Raw genomic sequence first — 23,336 nt, 5'->3', positions numbered from 1 at the left:
GGACTCACACCAGGCAAAATAAGCTTTCCATGTACGATAATAAATCTTACCGGAAGAGGCTTTTCTAGCCTTGATCAAAGTAGGAATGACCTCTGAGGAGAGACCCCTGTCTCTCAGGACCTGGCTTTCAACAGCCAGGCCGTTAAAGCCAGCGACTGTAAAGCAGGATGGAAGATCGGTCCCTGGGACAGCAGATCTTCTCGCATTGGCAGCCGCCACGGAGGCTCTACGGCCAGGTGAACGATGTCCGCGTACCAGGACCGGCGAGGCCAGTCCGGCGCCACCAGAATCACCAGTGTTTGTTCCGAGGCCAACCTGCGAAGGAACCTGGACAACAACTGAATCGGAGGAAAGGCATAGATCAGTCGATACTGACGCCAAGGTAGCACCAGCGCATCCGAGGCGTCTGCCAGTGGATCGCGCGTTCTTGCCACGAACCTTTCCACCTTGTGGTTTAGCCGAGACACGAACAGATCCACATCCGGGGATCCCCACTTTGCACACAGCATCTAAAACACCTCCGAGTGCAGGGACCATTCCCCCTGAGCTCATATAGTCAGCCTGCCAATTCTCCACACCCAGAATGTGAACTGCTGATATCACCGGGACATGAGTTTCGGCCCAAGACAGAATACCGGTCACTTCCTGGGGCTCTCGGGCACTCCTGGTGCCCCCTTGGTGGTTGATGTAAGCCACCACAGTGGCATTGTCCGTCTGCACCCGTACAGGACGGCCCTGAAGACGATCCGACCAATGGAGCAGGCACAGCCTGATCGCTCTCAATTCCAAAATGTTTATCGGAAGGGAGGATTCCTCCACCGACCAAGTGCCCTGGGCAGACAGGTTGCCCAGAACGCCACCCCAGCCCGACAGGCTGGCATCCGTGGTGATCACTGTCCACAGAATTGGCCGGAAGGATTTTCCGTCCGACACCACCGGGGACTGAAGCCACCACAATAGATCCATTCTGGTCTGGTGACTCAGAGACACCCTCAGGTCCAAGGACTGAGGTAGTCTGTCCCACCTGGCGAGGATCTCCACTTGGAGAGCCCGCGTGTGAAACTGTGCAAATGGTATCGCCTCGAAGGCCGACACCATCAAACCCAGGGACCGCATACAGGTCCGGAGTGACGAGGATTCGTTGTCCCTGAGGGACCCAACCTCGTTCTGTAGGGTCTGGAGCTTGTCCTCCGGCAAGAACACCTTTGCTTGAGCAGAGTCCAGAACCATTCCCAGATACTGGAGACGAACCGAAGGCGACAAGGTTGACTTCTGAATGTTGATCGTCCAACCGAACTCCTGAAGCGTCTGGACCGTAGTGGACAGATCGCGCAGCAGGCTCTGACTGGCCCTCGATCTTAACAGGAGATCGTCCAGATATCCCAAGACCGCAATGCCCTGTGTCCACAACAGGCCCAGAACAGGCGCCAACACTTTGGTAAAGACCCTTGGAGCCGAACTGAGACCGAAAGGTAACGCCACAAACTGGTAATGATCCTTCGCGATAACAAATCGGAGGTACCTCTGATGACCCTCGAAAATGGGGATGTGCAGATACGCATCCTTCAGGTCTATGGAGGCCAGGAACTCTCCCGGATTCAGGGAGGCCACCGCGGAGTGATTCCATGCAAAACTTTTGAACGCGCACAAAGCAGTTCAGCGCTTTTAAGTCCAGAATCGTACGCACTTTGCCCTCCTTTCTGGGCACAGTGAACAGATTCGAATAGAAACCCTGAAACCTGTCCCGATGAGGCACCGGGACAATCACCCCCTGAGCGAGAAGATCCTGCACCGCCTGATGTAGGTCCTGCAACCGCCCTGGGATCAAATGAAGATTTGAGGGAAAGAATCTGTTTGCCGGCCGTGAAAGAAATTCGATCTTGTACCCTGACCCAATGATTTCCTGAACCCACCTGTCCGTGATTCGGAGCAGCCAAGGTTGGAGGAAACCGCGCAAACGTCCCCCCACCCCTGTAACGGGTGAGGGCGCCCCATCAGGCAGAGGCGGACTGAGCCGCCGCACCGGCCTGGCCAGATTTTTGTTTGCCAAACCAGGGCTTTTTCTGGCCACCTTGGCCCTTGAAGGGTTTGCCCTTGTTCTGCGCCTTGAAGGCACGAAAGGACCCTTGAGTAGGTTTAAAGGATGGGCCCCGCTTACCGTGGAAAGACTTGCCCTTAGGATTCTGGGGCAGCAGAGTGCTCTTACCCCCCGTGACTAATTTAACCAATTCGTCCAAGGATTCCCCAAAAAGGCGAGACCCCGCATAGGGGATGTCAGCCACCGTCTTCCTGGATTTTTGGTCAGCCGACCAGCATTTTAACCAGATTAAGTGACGGTTAACCACAGCGACACTGGACAGGCATATCGCCAAGGGGGCCTCATTCAGAGCCGCATCGCACAAATACATGACCCCACAATGAATCTGCTCCACGATTTCCACTGTAGTGGGAGGGGCAGAGTCGGCCACGAGGGTGCGTTTGAGCACCTTGGTCCAATCCGCCACAGCCTGAGCCACCATTACAGAGGCAAAAATAGGCTTGAGCATGGAACCTGCCACCATGTAGGAATGACGGGCAAGAGACTACAGTCCCTTATCAGTAGGATCCCTAAACACCGGGCAGTCCTCAGTGGGTAGCAGGGTAGCTTTGTTCAACCTGGCCACCGTGTGATCCACTTGAGGAGGCACACAGCAGCGCGCAGCCGTAGTAGCCGCAAAAGGGTAGAGAAGTTGAAACTTCTTAGTCACCACAAAGGTGTGTTTTAAATTAAGCCATAGCTCAGTCACCTTATGGTGAAACTCTGCGGGGCAAGGGAAAACCTGCACCGTCTTGCGGGTCCTGTGTGTACCAAAAGAGGACACAACGCCCGGAGGGGTGGGCTCATCCTCCAAATGTAGTGTTTCCTTCACTGCTAGGATCAACTCATCCATAGCTGATCGTTCCTCGGGCGACCCAGGGGGGGGGGGGGAGTCATCCACCCCTGCGACCTCCGCCTCCCCATCAGACTCTTTCGGGTCCTGAGAAGAGCGAGACCCTGAAAGGGCCACGCTACCTACAGCAACCATGTCACATTCAGAATCAGAAGAAAAGGAAATCCTAGGCCCTTTCCTAGCAGCACGTTCAGACATCAGCACATCCATTTTTGACACCAAAGTTGCCACAACAGCAGCCAAATTAGTGACGGCGGGGGATTCAGAGGACCCTGAATCCCCCACCAAAGCTGGCGGGAATTTGCTGTCCTGGGATTCCATAACAGAAAAGAAACGTTTTTTTTTTTTTTTTAAACTGGCCCTTTAAGTGCGCTGCGGACCCCCACAGCACACCGCTATAAGACTGACACACAGAACCCCCCGCAGGGACAAAACTGACCAGGAAGATTGCACAAGGCAGGACAGGAAAAAGAACAGCAGGACAGAACCCCACAAAGTGTTACTAGCTCCTTCGGTCGCTCCTGTGAGAAAGTAGGAAGTGATGTCACCGCTGGAGGCTGAACTAGACTGCAGGCCAAGGGAAAATGGATGCCTATGGAAACTAATGGGAGGCTTCGGCAAGATGGCCGCCGACATGTGCTCGGAACGATCGTTTGCCACACACAAGATGGCGCCGCAAGGCGCAAAAATACACTACATAGCATGCTGCATGAGCGCCCACAGTGAAGCCAGGCATGCTGCCCACACTTAAAATGGCGGACCGGCGGTTTTCTAACCCCGCAGCGGTCGCCACACGTGTCTGCATCCCCAAGCACCCTAAAGTGACCTTAGGAGAGGGACCCCCAAAACCCTACACAGCGCTGCTGTGAGAGAATAAAAACCCCCGCAGGGACAGGGACCAGGGAGCCCAAAACGCACAGACACAGGGGACACCACAGACACACATGGACTGCCGACCCCAGACAGAGGCCCCACACAGAATGTACTTACCTGTACCCGATGGCGTGGGGTGCCTGATATCAAGCGGGAAACCGCCCACCCTCAGATGGCAGGGGAGTGCCGCCAGCCAAAACCGCAGGACACTAGTAGTGCACGGACGAACCTATGCTGTGTCCAGTGAGGTAGCCACCCCACCTGGCTGCATCCCTGATGGACAGGGATGGGTCGTTTGTGAGGCCAGGGCGAACACATAGCCTGCGAAACGCTCAATGGTGGGCAGGGATTCCATCTGACCTTCTGCCCTGGAGAACCAGGATTGTCAGTCCGATTCCCGGCTCCGCAGACGCTGTCTTCATCCGAAGATCCACTAACTAGTGCTGATAAAACAAACACCTAGCAATGGAAAGAAAAAATTACAGCTTTTGAAAATAAATCATAAAAGAAAGAGAAGAAAGGCTGAGACTGTAGCCTCAGCACAGGGTGCCTATCCACTCCTGAAGCTAGGCAGAAGACAAACTGAATTGGGATGGCTATTGCAGGGGGGTATTGGACTACTAGAAGGACAGCCCCCATTAGTGTGACTATGTAGATTAATTGTTCTTTTACAAGTCTTATGCCTAGAAACTCCTGTGGAGATGAAGTCAATACCCCATAAGTGAAGACTGTGTGCATGGGCGGCGACTGTCAGAGGACGTAAGAGAAATCCCATTAATTTTAATGCCCCTATTCACATCTGAGCATTCTGTCGCCTTAAGCAAAACGCCTGTCGCTCAAAAAAGTACATAAGCTTATTTTTTGACAGATTACAAGCGTTTTTATTTATTTTTTCATTGGTCACTTTTCAACCTAAAAACTCTGCACAAAAACGCTACAAAAATGCCTGTAAAACACCCCCAAAAAAAACCCTGTAAAAATAGACACGCCTAGATATGAACATAGTCTAATAAAATCACAATTACAAACAAAGCAGCCATTTGAACCATATTAGATGCATTTAGATGCATTGTGAGTTAGTACATTAGTACATGTAATCTTAAAAAAAAAAAAAAAAAGTCACATCAATCAGCAATGAAAATCAGGTTTTAAAGCAGCATAAAGCAACTGAGATATCACCATGGGCCCAGAATAATTAGTGCCCATACACAAAATACAGACGTAATTTCCACATATACCAAGCATTGATAAATTGCATCTGAAAACTGAATCAGCGGTTGCAAGCTGGAGTACATCAAGAAGGTCAGAACTGACAAAATAGTTGGTAGATAGCCCTAAATACCAACTAAAAATTTGCCACAAAATTGAAGTAGCACCTCTATGTCCATTTCTCAAATAATGTATGATGTGTTTCACAAAGCTGAAATGTATAAATAGCATGTTTTTAGGGATAAAAATAGTCTATAAAAAAGAAAATGATGCTGGATGCACTTAGTTGGGGCACTGTTGTCATTACTATAGGTGAGAGTACATGTCTTTCACTGTGACAGTCATCATCACTCCACATCACAGTACTTCCACATCAATGGAACAAAGAAGCTGCACTTTTGGCAAGAAGCCATTACAGCTGGAAACTGCACATAACCAAACACTAGCTATCAAAGTAGATGCATATTAGATAAATAACACACTTATTATTGCAGACTGAAATCAGGGTAAACATTTGAGCATTGGAAAAAGTTATTCATTTTTTGTTGTTTGCTCACTTTGGTCTTCTTCGATGCCGGCTGCATATGAAATACGCATTTATAATGTGCAAACAATGGGTTTAACTTCTGAGCTGAAAAAAATGTGTCATTCTTCAATAATCAAACTGGAATGTCTATGCTACTCTTTAACCACTTGATCCCAGGAAAATTTACCACGTTCATGACCAGGTTATTTTTTTTGCAATATGGCACTACGTTTCTTTAACTGACAATTGCGCGGTTGTGCAACGATGCACATAAATAGAGCTTTCTTTTGGTGGTATATGATCACCTCTGCAGTTTTTATTTTTTGCGCTATAAACAAACAAAACGTCAATTATGGAAAAAAAAAAAAACACAATATTTTTTACTTTCCATCATAAAACATATCTAAAAAAAGGGCAAATCAAATATCTTCATCAATTTAGGCCAATATGTGTTCTGCAACATATTTTTGGTAAAAAAAAAAAAATCCCAATAAGCGTATATTAATTGGTTTGCGCAAAAGTTATAGCGTTTACAAACTATGGCATATATTTATTTATTTAAATAGTAATGGCTGCGATCAGTGACTTATAGTGGGACTGCAATATTGCGGCAGGCAGTCGGGACACTAACTGACACTTTTGACACTTTTTTGGGACCAGTGACACTAATACAATTATCAATGCAAAAATGTGCACTGTCACTGTACTAATGATGACACTGGATGGGAAGGGGTTACCATCAGGGGTGATCAAATAATTAAATGTGTGCCTAGTCTGTGTTCTTTTACTAGGGGAAGGCATTTATCCATGTTCCTGCTCTACAGGAGCACAGGATCAATCCCTTTCCTGCTGACAGAACAGCAATCAGCCTTGGTTAAATAGGCAGACTACCATTCTGCCTGTGTAATAAATGATCGCTGGGTGTCGGCGGACATTGAGTCAGCGTTACCCGCCAGTCAGCTCCTGCTGTATATAATCACTTAGTTCCACAAATCTTACTGTATTCCCTAAAATGGGGTAGTCTTGGGACAGGTAGGGGGTAGAACCAAGGAACAGTGTTCCAGGGGTGACTTGGAACAGGGAATTTCCTGCACCTATTCTCTAAGAAAAAAAGCCCTGTGTGAACTTTAATAGCGCTTTCATTATTTAGCTCTAGGCTTATTTGGCAGTGTGTTAATTTTATGGATACAATATCATAGCAAATACTAAATAATTCCATAGAAGATACATTCTATCATTTGGTAAAGTCGGCTGTATGGGTAAATTTACCATTATAATATAAATACAAATAGTGCAGTGCTAACTATATAATAGTGTAAACCAGTGCATATAAGTGAATATAAGTGCATATAAGTGCAGTGCTAACTATATAATAGTGTAAACCATATAATAAGTAAATTAATTGGTGTAAATCGTGCATCTATGTGAAAAAAAAATTCCATTCAGAGAAACATAAAAATCCAACGATAGTGCACAAGTTCCAGGATGGGCAATGATAGAAAGGAGGCTTGAATCCCAAGGAGGTGATGGAGCAGGAATGCACCCGTGACAAACGTATGAATTGGCTGCTTACCAGAAGCATAGGCCACCAATTTAATGGAAAGGCCACACACACTTAGATACCGATACAATTCCTCCTTCAGAAGTCAGGGAAAGAGATGTATATCTGCTGTGACCTCTTGTGTAGGAACTCCAGGGGTGTTATCATATGTATAGAGAGGAAATGAAGGGCACATAGTGTAATCCCGTAAAAAACATGTAAAAGGTTAATTTTGAAAAAGCACTTACATTTTAAAAACTTGTACCGATCACATCAGTAAAGCCAAAAAGGTAAAACCGCAGTGTCCCGCGTGTAGTCAAAAGCCGGCGTCTAGGGGGCGTGGTAGTTGTACGTCCGGTACCGCCTGACCGGTTTCGTCATACGTCGTCCGGGACGATTTACCATTATGTTTTTGTCATATTATTTTCAATATCACTTACAGTATTAAACAGTGAAGAATCAGTGGAAGTTTTTTTTTTTTTTTTTTTTTAATTCTGTTAAGGAGCCACATTATTTTTCTGTAAAGAGGATATTATGGGCAAAAATGTGTAAGTTACAGGCAGACATTTCCTAACAGGAAAAAGTGAAAACATCAGTTCAACATTCAATAAATAACAAAATCTCAACTCCGAGAGACTGCAAAGGTAAATGCTTGCTAGGGCATGAAAAATAAGGTATACATTTGTACCGTATCCCTCCCTCCAGCAAGCTTCCTCTATTTGTGCAACTAGTCCCCGGATGTCTCCTCTATAAAGAACTGGGGCAGGGTCGCACAATGATACCATCAAGTACAATGCAGGGCCAATAGCTTGTATTGTACATGAAGATAGCGAGGGAACACCTACAAGCTGCAGAAATTAGCACTGGAGCAAAGAGTAAGCCCCATTACACGCATGAGGTCTGAAAAAAAAAGACAGCCGGACCCAATCAGACCCTCCATTGTTCTCACGGGCAGTTGGCAACTCCGTGTCGAATCTCATTCGGTAAAAAAAAAAAAAAAAAACGGAAGGGGATCCGTCCCCCTCTGGCCAGAATGGATCAGAGGGCAGTGTGTGTAGAGCAGAGCAGCTTGTGTCCGCTCTGCATAAGCAGAGCAGACACGGACCTGTCATCCGATCAGTCATCTGCTGAGCAAAATTTTGAAAGCGGCCAAAGAAGAGTTTACACCTTATTCCTCATCCACATTAATGTTTTCTGCCCTTCCACTAAAAATCCCATCACTAATGTAAGCCATAGCAGATAGATACCATCTTGCATTGGTCTGGCTTCAGCAGTGTGAATTCTGATTGGCTGGTATGGTCTAATACATTTACGAATTATTGAAAAAGTTTGACGTTTTTCAAAAGAGCACCAAGATTAAAGGTTTTTCAAAAGAGCACCAAGATTAAAGGTTTTTGATTCCTACCTTAAGTAGTTTGTTACAGGGTCTTCTCCAGTATCAATTTCTTCTATTGTGAAAACCACACGAGAGCCACTTTCTGGTTCAGATTTACTAGAGTCTCCACCACCCTGACGATGTGTAAGTGGTGGGAGTTGAGGAGTACCAGAGTACCGTCTTTTGATTGCACTCATTGAAGAAGAATTTGTATATGGATTGAGGTCAAAAGTTTCTCGGGACCTCTGAAAGACAAAATAGGCATTAAGACTTTTACAAATGCTTTCTAAACACGTCTGTTATATTCAGAAACCATAGATATGTTTTTGGCCATCACACCCAACACCCTGAGTTGGAGTTTAGAGGCAGGTGCCTTTAAAAACAGAAGAAAATAACTATTACTTGTGCATTCAAGAGAGGAGCGTTTTAGCTGAAAAATGTAAAAACGTGCCTAAGCGCTAGGTGCGTTCCGTGCTTGAGCATTTTTCAATTTCAATGGCCAAAAAAAAAATTATATTCTGGCCAATTAAATAAATGAACACCCAAGACTTGACATTATTGACATTATTACTATACAGAATTTATATAGCGCCAGGTGCGGACTGACAACTCATGGGCCCCTGGGCAATCGGTGATCATGGGGCCCTCTGTGTCCCCACACAAGCCACACCCACACCAAGCCCCACCTGCAAACTGCAGCTCAGCTGCATAAAGAGAGTATTTAAATATTTACCGCAGCATAGCCTGCATGGAAGTTCCTGGCTTCTTTCTGTAGAAGCCACTGGGCACGTCCAGATTTAATGATGTCTGCTGTGTGGCAGCCATCTTTATGACGCCACCTGGGGCGAGATCATGATTTGGGGCCTTAATTTCAGCGAAAAAAGTGTGGCACGCTGTGCGTGCCGCAGCGAACATTGGGTAGGGTTTTCGGGGCCGGACTGTAGGTAGCGCCTGCTTGTTACATAGTGCAGTAAAGATGCCCGATGACTAAGAGGTTAATTGCCTTGTGTAGAGAGGGGGGATGGGTGAGGGAGGGAGTGAAGGGGGGGGGTGAGAGAGAGAGGGGGGAGTGAGAGTGACAGGAGGTTGAGAGAGGGGAACAAAAGAAAAGGGGTGAGAAAGAGGAGGGGGTGAGAAATAGAGGGGGTGAGAGAGAAAGAGGGGTAGAGAGAGAGAGGAGGGGGAGAAAGAGAGGGGGGCAAGAGAGAGGGGTGTGAGAGAGAGTGAGAGAGATGGGCAAGAACATGGGCCTCCGCAGGAATCTCAACTTCCCCTTTAAAGTGGTTGTTAAGCCCCTTTATACCATCCTGTCTGGTCTGTTTAATAATCCTGTGTGCCCCTGTGTATGGGTTTTAAAAAAATAAGGTGTTCTTTCTTTCAAAACGCAGAGTGCGGCTCACGTGACCCGTTGGCTCTCTCCTCTCCCCATCTGATAGCTGCCTGCAGCGAGTGGGGCTGAGGAATCCTCACTGTCATCAGTCGGGGGGGGGGGGGGAAGAGGAGAGGGGGAGAAGGAGAGGGAGAGGAGGAGAGGGAGAGAAGAAGAGGGGGAGGAGGGGGGTCACGTAAGTGGCGATTGGCGCTCTGAAAACTTGTAAAGAATGGCTTATTTTTATAAAACACAGACACAGGGTCACACAGGATTATTAAACAGGCTGTAGACAGGATATAAAAATTTAAATGAAACTACAGCAGCGGAAGGGGCAGTGACACAGGAGCAGACAAGCAGGGAGGGAGGGGGGAGAGAGGACAGAGGAGGACATGTGAGCTGCAGATGACGGAGGCACGTAAACTGACCATGGTGTCAGGGCTCAGCAGCCATGGTATACCGTGGTCAGTTTACAGAGGGGAGGACATAGCCAGCCAGGATCAGCCAGGTATTTTAGGTAGTATGGGGGGGGGGGGGGGCAAATTACACATAACAAGCACTGTGCTGTAAAACATGCTAAGGGAACAGGATCAATTTTTTTTTTTTTTAGGTTAACAGATGCTTTAAAAATAAATAAATGCTGTCGTTTGCCCTTTAAAATAAATACTCCAAATAAGTATAATGACTAAGCCCCTCCCCTTCATGACATTGATGAAAAGGGGTGGAGCATGGGTGACCTTAAAATGATGACTCCCCTGAAAAAAGTTCTGCAGACGCCCATGGGCAAGGGGGGGAGAGAGACGGGGTGATAGAGAAAAAGAAGGGGGTAAGACAGATTGAGGTAAGAGAGGGGGAGAGAGAGAGGTGGTGAGAGAAAAAGAGGGGGTAAGAGGGAGAGAGAGAGAGGGTGAGAGAGGGGGCTCCCCTATCTCCCCATACCACACCAGGAGACCCACCCCGAATAAACTAATTACACCTGTTTAATGTTCTACAGCTTTTAGATGCCTGTAATGTACCCAGATCATTTTAACAGGGCTCCCTGATCACTACATTAGCCCTGGTAAAGGAGTCACTGTCTTGTCATATGATCTGATATCATTTACTCCTCTTACCCTCCCGCTGCCCGCCGGCTCCGTCACCAGTGGCACTTGCAAGGCACGACAGCCCGGGACCCTGACCCCCTCTGCTGCTACTTCACAGGAGGCAAGCTGCTTCCAGCAGTAGTACGGATGGCGCCGCTGCATCCCTCAACTGATCCCCTCACCATGTACTGCTGTCAACCGCTCATCCTGCTTCCTCATCCGTTCCCATCTTGCGCTCCCCTCACCATCCCACCAGGTCCCGCTCCGAGCCACATTCCTTTCTAAAAAAATGTGTCAGGGAGAACCCAAAAATACTGCCCCTGTATGATGTGTGGAGCCTCTCATGGGGCCCCATACTGATCCTGGGACCTCGGGCAGTGCCTGAGAGCCTGAATGGTCAGTCCGCCCCTGCGCATCGCTTTACAACATAAGACAGACAATACAGTTACAAAACAGTTTAATACAGTAGGAATCAGAGGGCCCTGATCATTAGAGCTTACATGTCTGAACATGTTTGCAAAAATGTGGCTTAGGCACCTATTTGAAGCTGCTATTTTCCTGCTAGGAGACAAAAAAAAACTACCGCGACTTGTCAGCCTGACAAGTCGCGGTCCATTCTGTGCTACAGGAACCGTTCTAATAGGAGCGATTCAAGTCGCTCCGACTTAGAAAATAGTTCCTGTACTACTTCGGGGCGACATCGGAGCGACTTGCGTTGACTTCCATTATGTGAAGTCCGTGCAAGTCGCGCCGAAGTCGCGGTGCACACGACTTCACAGGTCACTTCCGAAGTCGTGCCACGGTAGTGTGAACGGACACTTAGACATACTAGCAGATTTAGATACACTAACAAATTCAATCCAAACTCTAGCTCACACTGCACTTACAGCAACAGTTGTTTTGGGATAAAAACTTTACATGAATAAACAAAAGCTGATCATTGTAAGCAGTCACCCCTGTCAGTAGTAAATGAATTGTTTCAACACTTTAACAGCTACATTTGCAGGAGAACTTGCAGGAGAAAAACAACAGACTTAAGCCTCGTACACACGCACCGATTGTTGGCCGAGCGATCGGCCATCTTTTGTCCAGTGTTGTTGTGTTGGTTGAAATGTGCTCTAGACTGCACACGAATTTTGTCGGCCAACAACAACCAACTGCAGAAGTGATGTCATGTTCTGGTCTACTTTTCGTGTGTTTTTTCTTCTCTGAGCATGCCCAGTCTTGCTCATCTGACTTTTGTCGGCCAAAATCTGTACTGACTGAGGAACAATCGGCCGTTCTGGTGACGGCCAACAAAAATTTTATAGCCTGCACACCAGATTTTGTTCGGCCGAAAAGTCGCAGTCGGTTGTCGGAAGCATCATACTAACAAGCCGACAATCGGCCGATCGGACGTTGGCCGAAAATTTACGGCCAACAATCGGTGCGTGTGTACGAGGCTTTACTGGCTGGATAACCTGATGAAAATAAAGAAAAGAAAGCCTAAAAAATAATAATAATGCAGCTACCACATCTAAGAATTGTTAAACTGCAGTATAATTGTTTACTTTTGGATTTAATACCATGCTACATAAGCAAAGATTAGAAGAAGCTGTATTTACAAAACCGAGTCCTGTTTTCACTTTGATCAGTGTAAAAAACTAAATTAAATTCACTGAGATTCAATTTTCCATGACAATAAAACATGAGAACTTCCAAAAGGTGAATAATGTGTATAGACGCTATAAGTGCCACCTCACCTGGTATTCAGCAAATTATTATTTTATTCTTCAAATAAAAGTCCCCTTAGATCTTATGCCCAGACTGAACGCAAGCCTTGACATCTCTCCAAGTCAAGTTTAAATGCTGCTCCTTATAACATTAGACCCCATCCATTTCAATCGACAGCCAAATACCAGGAGTTATATGGGCAGTAGAATTTCTGGCATTTTATAGCTAAATAAAAAAAGGTTAGGGCTTTTTTTCCTGGCAGAGGCAGAGCTCAATTTCATCTTGTTCAGTGACTGATGCCCCCATGTACAGCCTGGACTCAGGATCCAAGAGGCTTAAAGGATAAGTACAACCAAAGCTTGTTTGGCTGAACTTCTGCTATGGACCACAGGAGTGCAGTTCGTTTTTCACTCCTGTGACCTGACGTCACAGAGCCGGTCCAGGCTAGGGTGTCATCACGACCATGGAGTTGGGATCCGTCCACATGCCTGGACTGGCATCTGGCTCCGCCACTCAGCGAGGCATTGAGAGCCTGAGCCGGCCACTCCCGCCCCCTCCACAGCCCAGCACTCCAGTGAGCGAGGAGGGGGCAGAGCAGAGAGCTGATGACTGACAGTCAGCAGCTCTCTGCTCGGGGAGCTGTAAAAACCAAGCAATCATCAGTGTTTAATCGCTCGGTTCTCAGTGTAGAGGCGCCGGGGGACAGATGCTGCATCCACCTAGGTAAGTATGAATCAAAAAAATAAATAAAATCATACACCTCTTTTAACCTCCCTGGCGGTATGATTCTTTCAGATTTTAGTTGCTGAAAGCGGTACCATTATTTTGCATGTAATTCTTGAGAATGAGCAGCCCAAACCAACTATTTACATATTTTTTTTTTTTTTTACTGTGCGTTCTTCTTTATAACATCTCGGTATGATAAAGTTTGAGACACAAAATCATAGATTATAATATAATAAAAAACTATAAATAAGTTAAAGCATGTATGTGTGTATATATATATATATATATATATATATATATATATATATATACATACATACATACATAAAAAGTACAGAGTACAGTAAAACTGCAGGAAAGGGCACTGGGGGGCAATGTAATGTGAATTTATTTTATTTTGAACTGTATCAGTGTGTTTGGTGTTTTACATTTGAATTTGCCGCCGGTTCCACCCCCCTGCGAACGTCACGTCGCAGGAGACGGAAGCCGGGGCACGGAGACGATCGGGAGGAAGATCCGCCGCCGCATACCGCTGAGATACATCGCTGGATCCCGGTGACAAAGGTAAGAAACCTCTTTTACAGGATCCAGCGATGCTTCTGGCGGTACCCCGAGTGTGGCTCGGGGTTACTGCTTTTGGCTCTGAAATTTAACCCCGAGCCACGCTCGGGAACACCGCTAAGAAGGTTAACAGTAACACAAGTATTTTAATTTTAGGTACTTACTGTATATAGCGCTGTCAATTTACGCAGCACTTTACATATATATTGTACACTCACATCAGTTCCTGCCCTCAAGGAGCTTACAATCTAAGGTCCTTAACTTACATTCACAAATACATACTAGGGGCAATTTAGACAGGAGCCAATTAACCTACCCGTATGTCTTTGGAGTTTTGGAGAGAACTCACACAGGCACAGGGAGAACATGAAAAATCCAGGCAGGTAGTGCCGTGGTTGGGATACAAACCGGCGACCCCTGTGCGGTCAGGCGGAAGTACTAACCACTTAGGCTACATTCACACCTGAGCGTAGCGGTTTCGCACGTTTTTTACCGCGATTTTACCACGATTTTTACAGCGATTTACAGGCGTTTTTTGTGCAGGCGTTTTTAGATTGAATAGAGACCAATGGAAAATGCCTGTAATCTGCCCAAAAAAAAGCTCATGTACTTTTTTGAGCGTTGGACGTTTTGCTCACATTGTCTAAACGCTCAGATGTGAACAGGGGCCATTGAAATGAATAGGATTTGCCTTGTTGGCGTTTTGAGAGCTGATCCTAGAGCAGAAAAACTCCCCAAAAACGCCCCAAAACGCCTACATGTGAACGGAGCCTTAGTCACTGTGCTGCCCGTAAGTATCAATGTGAAGATTTACACAGGTACATACAGCCATTTCAGTACTGTTGCTAACATATTAGAGTTTTAGGCCAGATCAGATTTTCTCATTCTGTGATTTTTTATACAATGTAATTTAGTCATTGTAACTATACATAAAATGAATTTAAAGTGTATATAAAGGCAATGCTTTTTTTCCAGTCTTAGATTTATTAAAGTACTAAACTGTTATAAGCCAAAACAGCTCTGTAAAAATGCAATGTTCCTTAGCCTACAAATATGCAATATGTCTTTGTGATTCCAGAATCTGTTATCTGTTTTACATACAAATAAAGCATATAAGGTATTTGCCAATCTTTGTCTTTTCAATTCATAAAAACATCCATATCACTTAAAATCCAAGGAATATTCTTGCTCCAAGATATCAAATCTCAGCTTTGAATGCCAAGACATGGCTTTCATTGAACAGATGTCTGATTATGGAAACGTAACAGCTGCATACTGCCCTTCCACAGCAGCCCAAGATCCCTATAATAACCAGTTTAGTTTTCGAGCCATCAGTTAAAGGGTGCCCAGGGGACAATTTTTATTAGTTTATGAAATGTTTAGGCGCATTTCTACAATTTAATTAAGTTTCCTCCCACCATAAGAGGAGCTTGAGTATCTACTGTACCTCTTGTGCAGAGGTATACATTAAACATGAGGTTAAAGCTGCCCTTACAAAAACACATCAAACACATAGGAAGAAGCCTGAAATGCACAAAAAAAATAGTTTAATTGATACCGGTGTGGCATGTATAAATAAACAGTTTAGCCAACAGATCAGTCAACTGATTCAGACTTTATGAAAAAAAAAGAAATAGTATAATTTGGTGTTTCATGCGTTTCTTTTCCTGTTATGATAGATTTATTTTGCATTTCACAAAAAGACAAGGGACTTCGGTACACAGGTTACATTTCCTTCAGTGATAGACAACAGGCTATGACATAAGGGGACAGAGGATGCAACCATAACGCTTCTGAAAAAGTACAGGACTGATAATGAATGTACAGTGAGATTTAGTAAGAGCCTGCTTTAGGCAGAATAAAGATCCCACAGGTTATGGGCCCATTGGCCTATTAGAAAAGGTCATTGGTGCCATCAAAGAAACTGGAAAAATAGGTAACAGAAATAGGAGAATGTAGAAAATGGGTAAAGGTATGGGGGTGGGGTGGGATAAATATAGGTAGGAGAACAAGAAAAGGATGGGAGTTTGAAGGGAAGGGAGGGAGATGAAAAGGGAAAGAAGGGGGAAGGGGGAGGGGGGGGGAAGAAGTGGAAGGGGTAAGGGAGGGAGAGCCAGGGTGGTTAAGTCTTCTTAGGTACAAGCTCCAGAGATCATCAGATTGTGAGCAATGTTTGATCAAGGTATGGTATGGTTTGATCAAGGTATTGATGGAGGCATGCTATGCATTATCAATTGTTTCTAAACCCTTTGAATTGTATGCGCAGAGTCCTGTAGAACTGCAGAAAGTTATTAATTTGTTAAGTACCATGACATCTTCCAATGCACTTGTTCCATTGAGGTAGCTGTTTTTTGCTAAGGTTTACATAGCACAGGGATCCTCAAACTACGGCCCTCCAGCTGTTGCGGAACTACACCTCCCATGAGGCATTGTAAAACTCTGACATTCACAGACATGACTAGGCATGATGGGAATTGTAGTTCCTGAACAACTGGAGGGCCATAGTTTGAGGACCCCTGAAGCAGCTATGCAGACAAAAATTACAGTTTTAAAATTAGACCTCTGGTTTTAGGTCTAATGGCCATTGAGGAGATGAGGAGTTCTGGGTTGCACAGGTGACATAGCTTTTAGTTTGTAGATATCAAAAGATCTCAGAAGGGGGCAACTGGTGGTTTTATTGCAGGGTGTCAAATTGTAAAATATCATTGAGAAGAGAAAGTAATATTTGTACCTCAGGTCATTCATAATCCAACAATGAGATCTGTTGGATTCAACCAAGTAACGGGGGAAAAGTCAGGATTATGTATTATAGTCACTAACGGGAGCTGTGAGGAGGCTAATTTCACTAAGTATTTTAGGGAGTGTTTATAGTGTAAGTTTACCTTTTCACAAAAAGCAAAACTAGCATGCTACACCCTCCCTGGTCCCCACTGCACTTACCCCCATTGGTGATTAGATGTCACTGCTCACACATCCAATGTATAGGTATGGGATTTGAAAGCCCTGCTCTTCTTCCCATATACCCCAGTTACATCAGTCTTCAGCAAAAATTTCTCCATTGAGGCTGGGTTCACACAAATGCGAATTCGTATGACATGAGAGTGTGGCTGCTGCGGAGAAGATTTTGCACAGGGGTCCTTTGCATCTTTGGCTCCATTTCAGGTCCGAATTCAGGCAAAATTATAGGCCAGATTCTTCCCAGAAATGGAGAACAGGAACACACACCGGGCCCCTGCTGTGAGTCATATACGATTTAAGTGTGAACCCAGCCTCAAGCTTTTTTAAACCTGCCTCTCTTCTGAAATGGGGTGGTTTTATTTTAACACACATTTGACAGATAGCTGGGAGGCAATATGCCACCATATTGCTGCCAGTTTTAAGCTTTGAAGGCTAACAGCAATACGCTGCAACTGTGTGCATTGCACATGGTTGCACGTTGGTTGCAGGGGGGCCGGTTCAATGAAATAGATTGCATTTGGTGGTGGTACTGCCATATTAAACTCAATATGGGGTATAATTTACACTAACATGTGGAGGAAAAGACAGCACAGAGGGAAAGTTATCTAGGCCTCTTTCACATGGCCTTCGGTTCAGTCACATTTTTTCAATGAAAAATGGATTCCGTTTACATAAGTTTGCACATCCGTATTTAGATCAGTCCAGTTTACATCAGCTTATATCGAATCAGTTCAGTTCAGGTGACATCAGTTTATATCAAATCAATTCAGTTTATTACATCAGTTTTTGCATCCATGTTTTCTTAGTTATTGCAGAGACCACTCAGGGGTGATAAAAGTAAAAACAAAAAAATGTTTTTTAGCTAAAAATGGGCATAAACAAAAACGGGCATAAAAGGATGGCATCTGTCTACATCCTTTCACATCCATCTCAATAGAAAAAAAAATGCAGCCTTGTTCTATTTAAAAAAACTAAACTGAACAGACACAGATGTAGGCTGATGTAAACAGATGATCATTAGTTTACATCTGTTCACCCATAGATATACATTGTGGCTCAGTCTGGATCCATCTGAAAAATTAGATTAGACTGAACGCCCATGTAAATGGGCCTTATTAGTATTCAGGACTCTTGTACAACGGTGCCCGTTCAGTATAACTGCAGCTGAATATGCTCTATCCAGGCAACCCAGATGCAGTGTACAGCCTGTCATTGACATGAATAGCTATATGCAGCTGTACTCATGTTTATGGTATCACCAATGTATACAGAAGTACAACAGTCTATAGCCATTTATGTTAATGACTGGCTGTACACTGCACCTGGGCTACCTGGATGGAGGGAATTGAAGCGTGAAAGATCTTATGCTCGTTTCTAGAGTATGGGAAACAGAGGGTTAGCAGAATGGCACCAGAGGACAATAGTGTTTTTTCACTCATTTAATGTAGTATCGTGACACCAGCAATGTTTATGTTAAAGATAAAGTAAGCCGAGGGAGGGATGGGTTGATGAATGGACAGAACAGACAGAGATCATTCATTCTTTACTCCCTCTGTAAGAAACAAGACTTTTGCTGAAGAAAAGGCAAGACTTTTGCAGAAAGGAATGCATAAAGTCTATGTTCTGTCTGTCCCACTAAAGATCTTTTTAGTTGCAAACAGTAACTTTATTGAAAAAAGAAGAGTGCAACATACAGCAGCAATAAACAGGTTCATAAAAGAAAGAAAATAACATTACAGGCAATCCCAATGTTTGCAAAATATATTGTCCTCTGGTTCTGTTCTGCCAAGCCCCTATTTCCCACACTGTAGTAACAAGCCTTTTCTCTCAATGCTAGCAGAAGTTGCTTTTGTACCTCTTTAGACCAAGTCCTGTGGATCATTGAGGGGCTGAGGCATTTGATTAGCCCTTCTCTGTTATACCCTGGCTGCTTGCAGTCAGAATGTGGTGGCAGCTGAAGGGGGTGTATACGGAGCATGATTGGTGGAAAGTGGAACAGATGACTGGCTGCATCCAGGCCCACCCTGCTGCCATAGCCAAGGCTGAGCATGGCTGTTTACAAATAAGTTGGCTCTGCAGTACAGACCTATGAAGTATGAGCTGGCTGCCCATGTGCAGTACAGAGCCATGAAGCAGCTCAAAGTTTTATGGACACTATTCTCCACTCCACAGACATTTACCAACTAGAGCAGTCATGTCCAAAGTCCGGCCCACCGGCCAGTTGCGGCCCGTCCTTTAGTTTTATACGGCCCCCCTGAGACACTGCTGACTTTTTCGGCGGCGACATGACCTGCAGGGGGCCGGGCATGTACCGGAGGGAGCGGTGGCTCGTGGCGGGCTGTGAGGGTGAAGGATCGGTGAGAAAGGATGTTCGGTTGACGGAGCTCCAGCTACTCACGTCTTACCGCATGCTGCGCCAGGCCACGCCCCCCGACACTGCTGACTTTTGTCAATGCCTTTCTCTCTGAGACTCCTCACATCCCCGCCCTGTTTTGATGGCTCGGGGGCCTCTGGCCTCCCTCTGCAGCTTGGCTGCTCCCGAGTCCCGCTCTGCCCCCCACTCAGTCCTATCTGCCCGACGCCGCCCACGACTGTGAGGGAGTGCAGAATGAATTTGAAAATTGTATGCCTTCTCTCCTTCATCGCACACAGCCACCTGTAGGAGCCGACCGAGGATCTTGTGGAGCTGACCGAGGAGATGTCACTTCTACAATCCTACTGCCTGTTTCTGTAAGTGTGATATATGTGTGTGTATATGTGTGTATGTATGTATGTGTGTGTGTGTGTGTGTGTGTGTATGTGTATGTGTGTGTGTATGTCTGTATGTATGTATGTATGTATGTATGTATGTGTGTGTGTGTGTGTGTGTATGTATGTCACTTCTACAATCCTACTGCTTTCTGTAAGTGTGATTTTATTCATAAAGTACTGATGCTTATTATTTCCTATATATATATATATGTGTATATTTATTTTAATGGTTCAAATGTCAGGCAAAATGGTTGGCCCTCACGCATGTTCACTTAATCAAATCTGGCCCTCTTTAAAAAAGTTTGGACACTGAGGATAGTGTCTGTTTTTTACAAACTGTCTGTAATTTTACTGACAGTTGGCAACACAGAATTAGATGCAGTTAGTTCTAAATGAAACTACAGTAAGAAAAGCACTGTAAAGGGTTTACTGAATCTTCTTGACTGAACACTACAGGGAGATTGTCTGCAAGGTTAGAAAGACTTGCACTCCAATTTAAGCACCCATATACTGTATATTGACTGCCATGTTCCCTGTAGTGGTTCAACATTCTACCTTCAGTGCCAGCTAAGCTTTCCCCATTCACCTTACAGTGAATGACAACAAATGCAAAATGTAGCAGGATATATAAAACAAAAAAACAAAAAAAAAAAAAACACGAACTTGCTTGTTTTTTTCTCTGACAACAATAAATAACATAGCTATTGCTCACTATTTGTTTTTTTTTATGAATATAAAACTCATTAAAAGTGCCTAATATGTTTTCCTCTAAATGATCAGTTTTTCATGTATTCTTAAGAACTCTAGGGAGTCCCCAGGCAATGATGCAAACTACACAACTCCAAACAAAACCGACAAGCCAGACAGTGGAACCCTCAAGATCACTCTAAAGGAAGAAACACACTGTGCGTGTCGATCACTAAGGACCAAGCTGGTGGCTGCTCCTAATGTACGCTTTCACAGTAGGACTTTTTTTTAAATTTTGATTAGAAACAAGCTCTAGGGATCAAATGTGTTACTTTGAAAATGTATTCCTTCTCCACTTATGCCTCATTGAAACATAAAATAGATTATATATTATATATACACACACATATGAACACACACACACACACACACACATATATATTTATTATACAGTAGAGGGTTCTTTGCCATGAGGTGCCATGTTGAACTTCCAGTGACCAGTGTGAGAGAGTGAGAGCGATAACACCAAATTTAACACACCTGCTTCTCATTCACACCTGAGACCTTGTAACACTAACAAGTCACATGACACCGGGGAGGGAAAATGGCTAATTGGGCCCAATTTGGACATTTTCACTTAGGGGTGTACTTACTTTTGTTGCCAGTGGTTTAGACATTTTTGGCTGTGTGTTGAGTTATTTTGAGGGGACAGAAAATTTACACTGCTATACAAGCTGTACACTCACTACTTTACATTGTAGCAAAGTGTCATTTCTTCAGTGTTGTCACATTAAAAGATATAAAATATTTACAAAAATGTGAGGGGTGCACTCACTTTTGTGAGATTGGGCCAAATTAGCCATTTTCCTTCCCGGATGTCATGTGACTCATTAGTGTTACAAGGTCTTAGGTGTGAATGGGGAGCAGATGTGTTAAATTTGGTGTTATCACTCTCACTCTCTCATACTGGCCACTGGAAGTTCAACATGGCACCTCATGGCAAAGAACTCTCTGAGGGTCTGAAAAAATAATTGTTTCTCTACATAAAGAGGGCCTAGACTATAAGAAGATTGCCAAGACATTAAAACTAAGCTTCAGCACGTTGGCCAAGACCAAAAGCGGTTTAACAGGACAGGTTCCACTCAGAACAGGCCTCACCAGGGTCGACAAAAGAATTTGAGTGCACATGCTCAGCGTCATATCCAGAGGTTGTCTTTGGTAAATAGATGTATGAGTGCTGCCAGCATTGCTGCAGAGGTTGCACTGCACTGAGGGATAAGTTTACCGACTGCACTGAGGGATAAGTTTGTCATGGGACTAAATAGTGAGTCTAGCCAAAAGAGACTGTTAACAGAGAAAGACCTTACCCTTACAAAGGCAATTGAGATAGCTTCAGTGATGGAAATGGCTGTGAAAGATACAGAGGCATTGAACCCCCAGAGCAGAAGGGGAGAGGTTAAAGAGGAAGTTTTCAGAACAGCAGTCAAGCAAACTGCAGCAAACTGGAAATATAGAACCTCACCAACCCGGGAGTCAGCTTGCTACCGTTGTGGGAATACAGACCATGATCACACAGTCTGCCGGTTTAAGGATCAGCTCTGTCATAATTGTGGTAAGGCAGGCCATCTGAAACGAGTCTGCCGTAGTAAGAAAGTGCGAAATAAACAACCTCTGAACACCAGGACAAAGGCATATATGGTGGGAAGATATACATCATCCTCTGAATCAGAGGATGAGGAAGGGCTCCACAGATTGGACATACATCATATGCATTCAGCACCCTCAGCAATGACTGTAGAGGTAACCGTGGAAGGAAAGAAACTCAAGATGGATGTAGACACAGGAGCAGCAGTTTCAGTTATCACCCAGAAACAATGGAGAAAACTTCTGATCCGAACAACTGTCCGTCCAACACCAATCAAACTGCAGACATACTCAAAGCAGATACTCCACCCACTGGGGTACGTGAAAGTACAGGTATCCTACAAGGGTCAGACGAAGAGAATGCCATTGTATATCCTAGAACATGGGGGACCCCCTCTCTTTGGGAGAGACTGGATTGCTCACTTTGGCATGCCAGACATCGCCATTAACCCCTGCAACACCGTGACCATCCGATCAGGGGATGAAGAGGGATGGGTGAAGTCCCTGAAACAGCGATTCCCACAAGTTACATAGTTACATAGTTACATAGTAGGTGAGGTTGAATAAAGACAATAGTCCATCCAGTTCAACCTGTGTAGGCATGTGTGGCTGTAATCATCTCCCATACCCCTGAATGTTCTGATCCTTGAGATGTAAGTCTAAGAGTCTTTTGAAAGCCACCATACTACCCGCAGAAACCACCTCTTGTGGTAGAGAATTCCACAATCTTGTTGCCCTAACAGTAAAGAACCCCCCACGTTGCCTGAGGTTAAAACGCTTCTCCTCTAATCGCATTGTATGCCCTCGAGTCCTCATGCAATCCCTTCGAATGAACAGCTTTTTTTCTAAGCTGGGATCCCCATTAAGATATTTATAAATTGCTATCATGTCCCCCCTCAGACGTCTCTTCTCCAGGGAGAATAAATCGAGCGATTGTAGACGCTCTTCATAGTCAAGGTCCTCCAATCCCCTAATTAGTTTAGTTGCCCTTCTCTGGACTCTCTCCAGCTCCAACACATCCCTCCTGAGGACTGGCGACCAGAACTGGACGGAATACTCCAGATGCGGTCGGACCAGAGTTTTATAAAGTGGAAGGATTATAGTCTTATCTCTGGAATGCATCCCTTTCTTTATGCATGCTAATATTCTGTTGGCTTTGGAAGCTGCCGCTTGACATTGCATGCTGTTTCCTAATCTATCATCAACCAATACTCCCAGATCCTTCTCCATTTTTGATTCCCCCAAGGGCTCCCCTCCTAACGTGTATTGTGATTTTATGTTTTTAGTCCCCAAGTGCAAAACCTTACACTTCTCCACGTTAAACCTCATTTGCCATGTCGTTGCCCACTCTGTTATTTTGTCCAGGTCATTCTGCAGGATATCTGCTTCATG

The 23,336-nt window shown here is 44.9% G+C and overlaps 1 protein-coding gene across 1 annotated transcript in view; it reads right to left on the bottom strand.

The window, feature by feature from the left end:
• Positions 1-23,336, bottom strand: part of PDE4C (phosphodiesterase 4C) — a 670,938-nt gene that overhangs the window by 484,233 nt on the left and 163,369 nt on the right. The window contains exon 2 of the mRNA XM_082260761.1: positions 8,484-8,698. Coding sequence (XP_082116887.1) covers positions 8,484-8,698 — 215 coding nt within the window. The remainder of the gene's footprint in view (positions 1-8,483; positions 8,699-23,336) is intronic.

The sequence above is a fragment of the Pelophylax lessonae genome (genome assembly GCF_965119305.1).
Source record: "Pelophylax lessonae genome assembly, chromosome: 1".
In the NCBI taxonomy this organism is placed as follows: domain Eukaryota; kingdom Metazoa; phylum Chordata; class Amphibia; order Anura; family Ranidae; genus Pelophylax; species Pelophylax lessonae.
The sequence above is the reverse complement of the archived record's forward strand: the minus strand, read 5'-3'. Positions and strand labels throughout refer to the sequence as shown.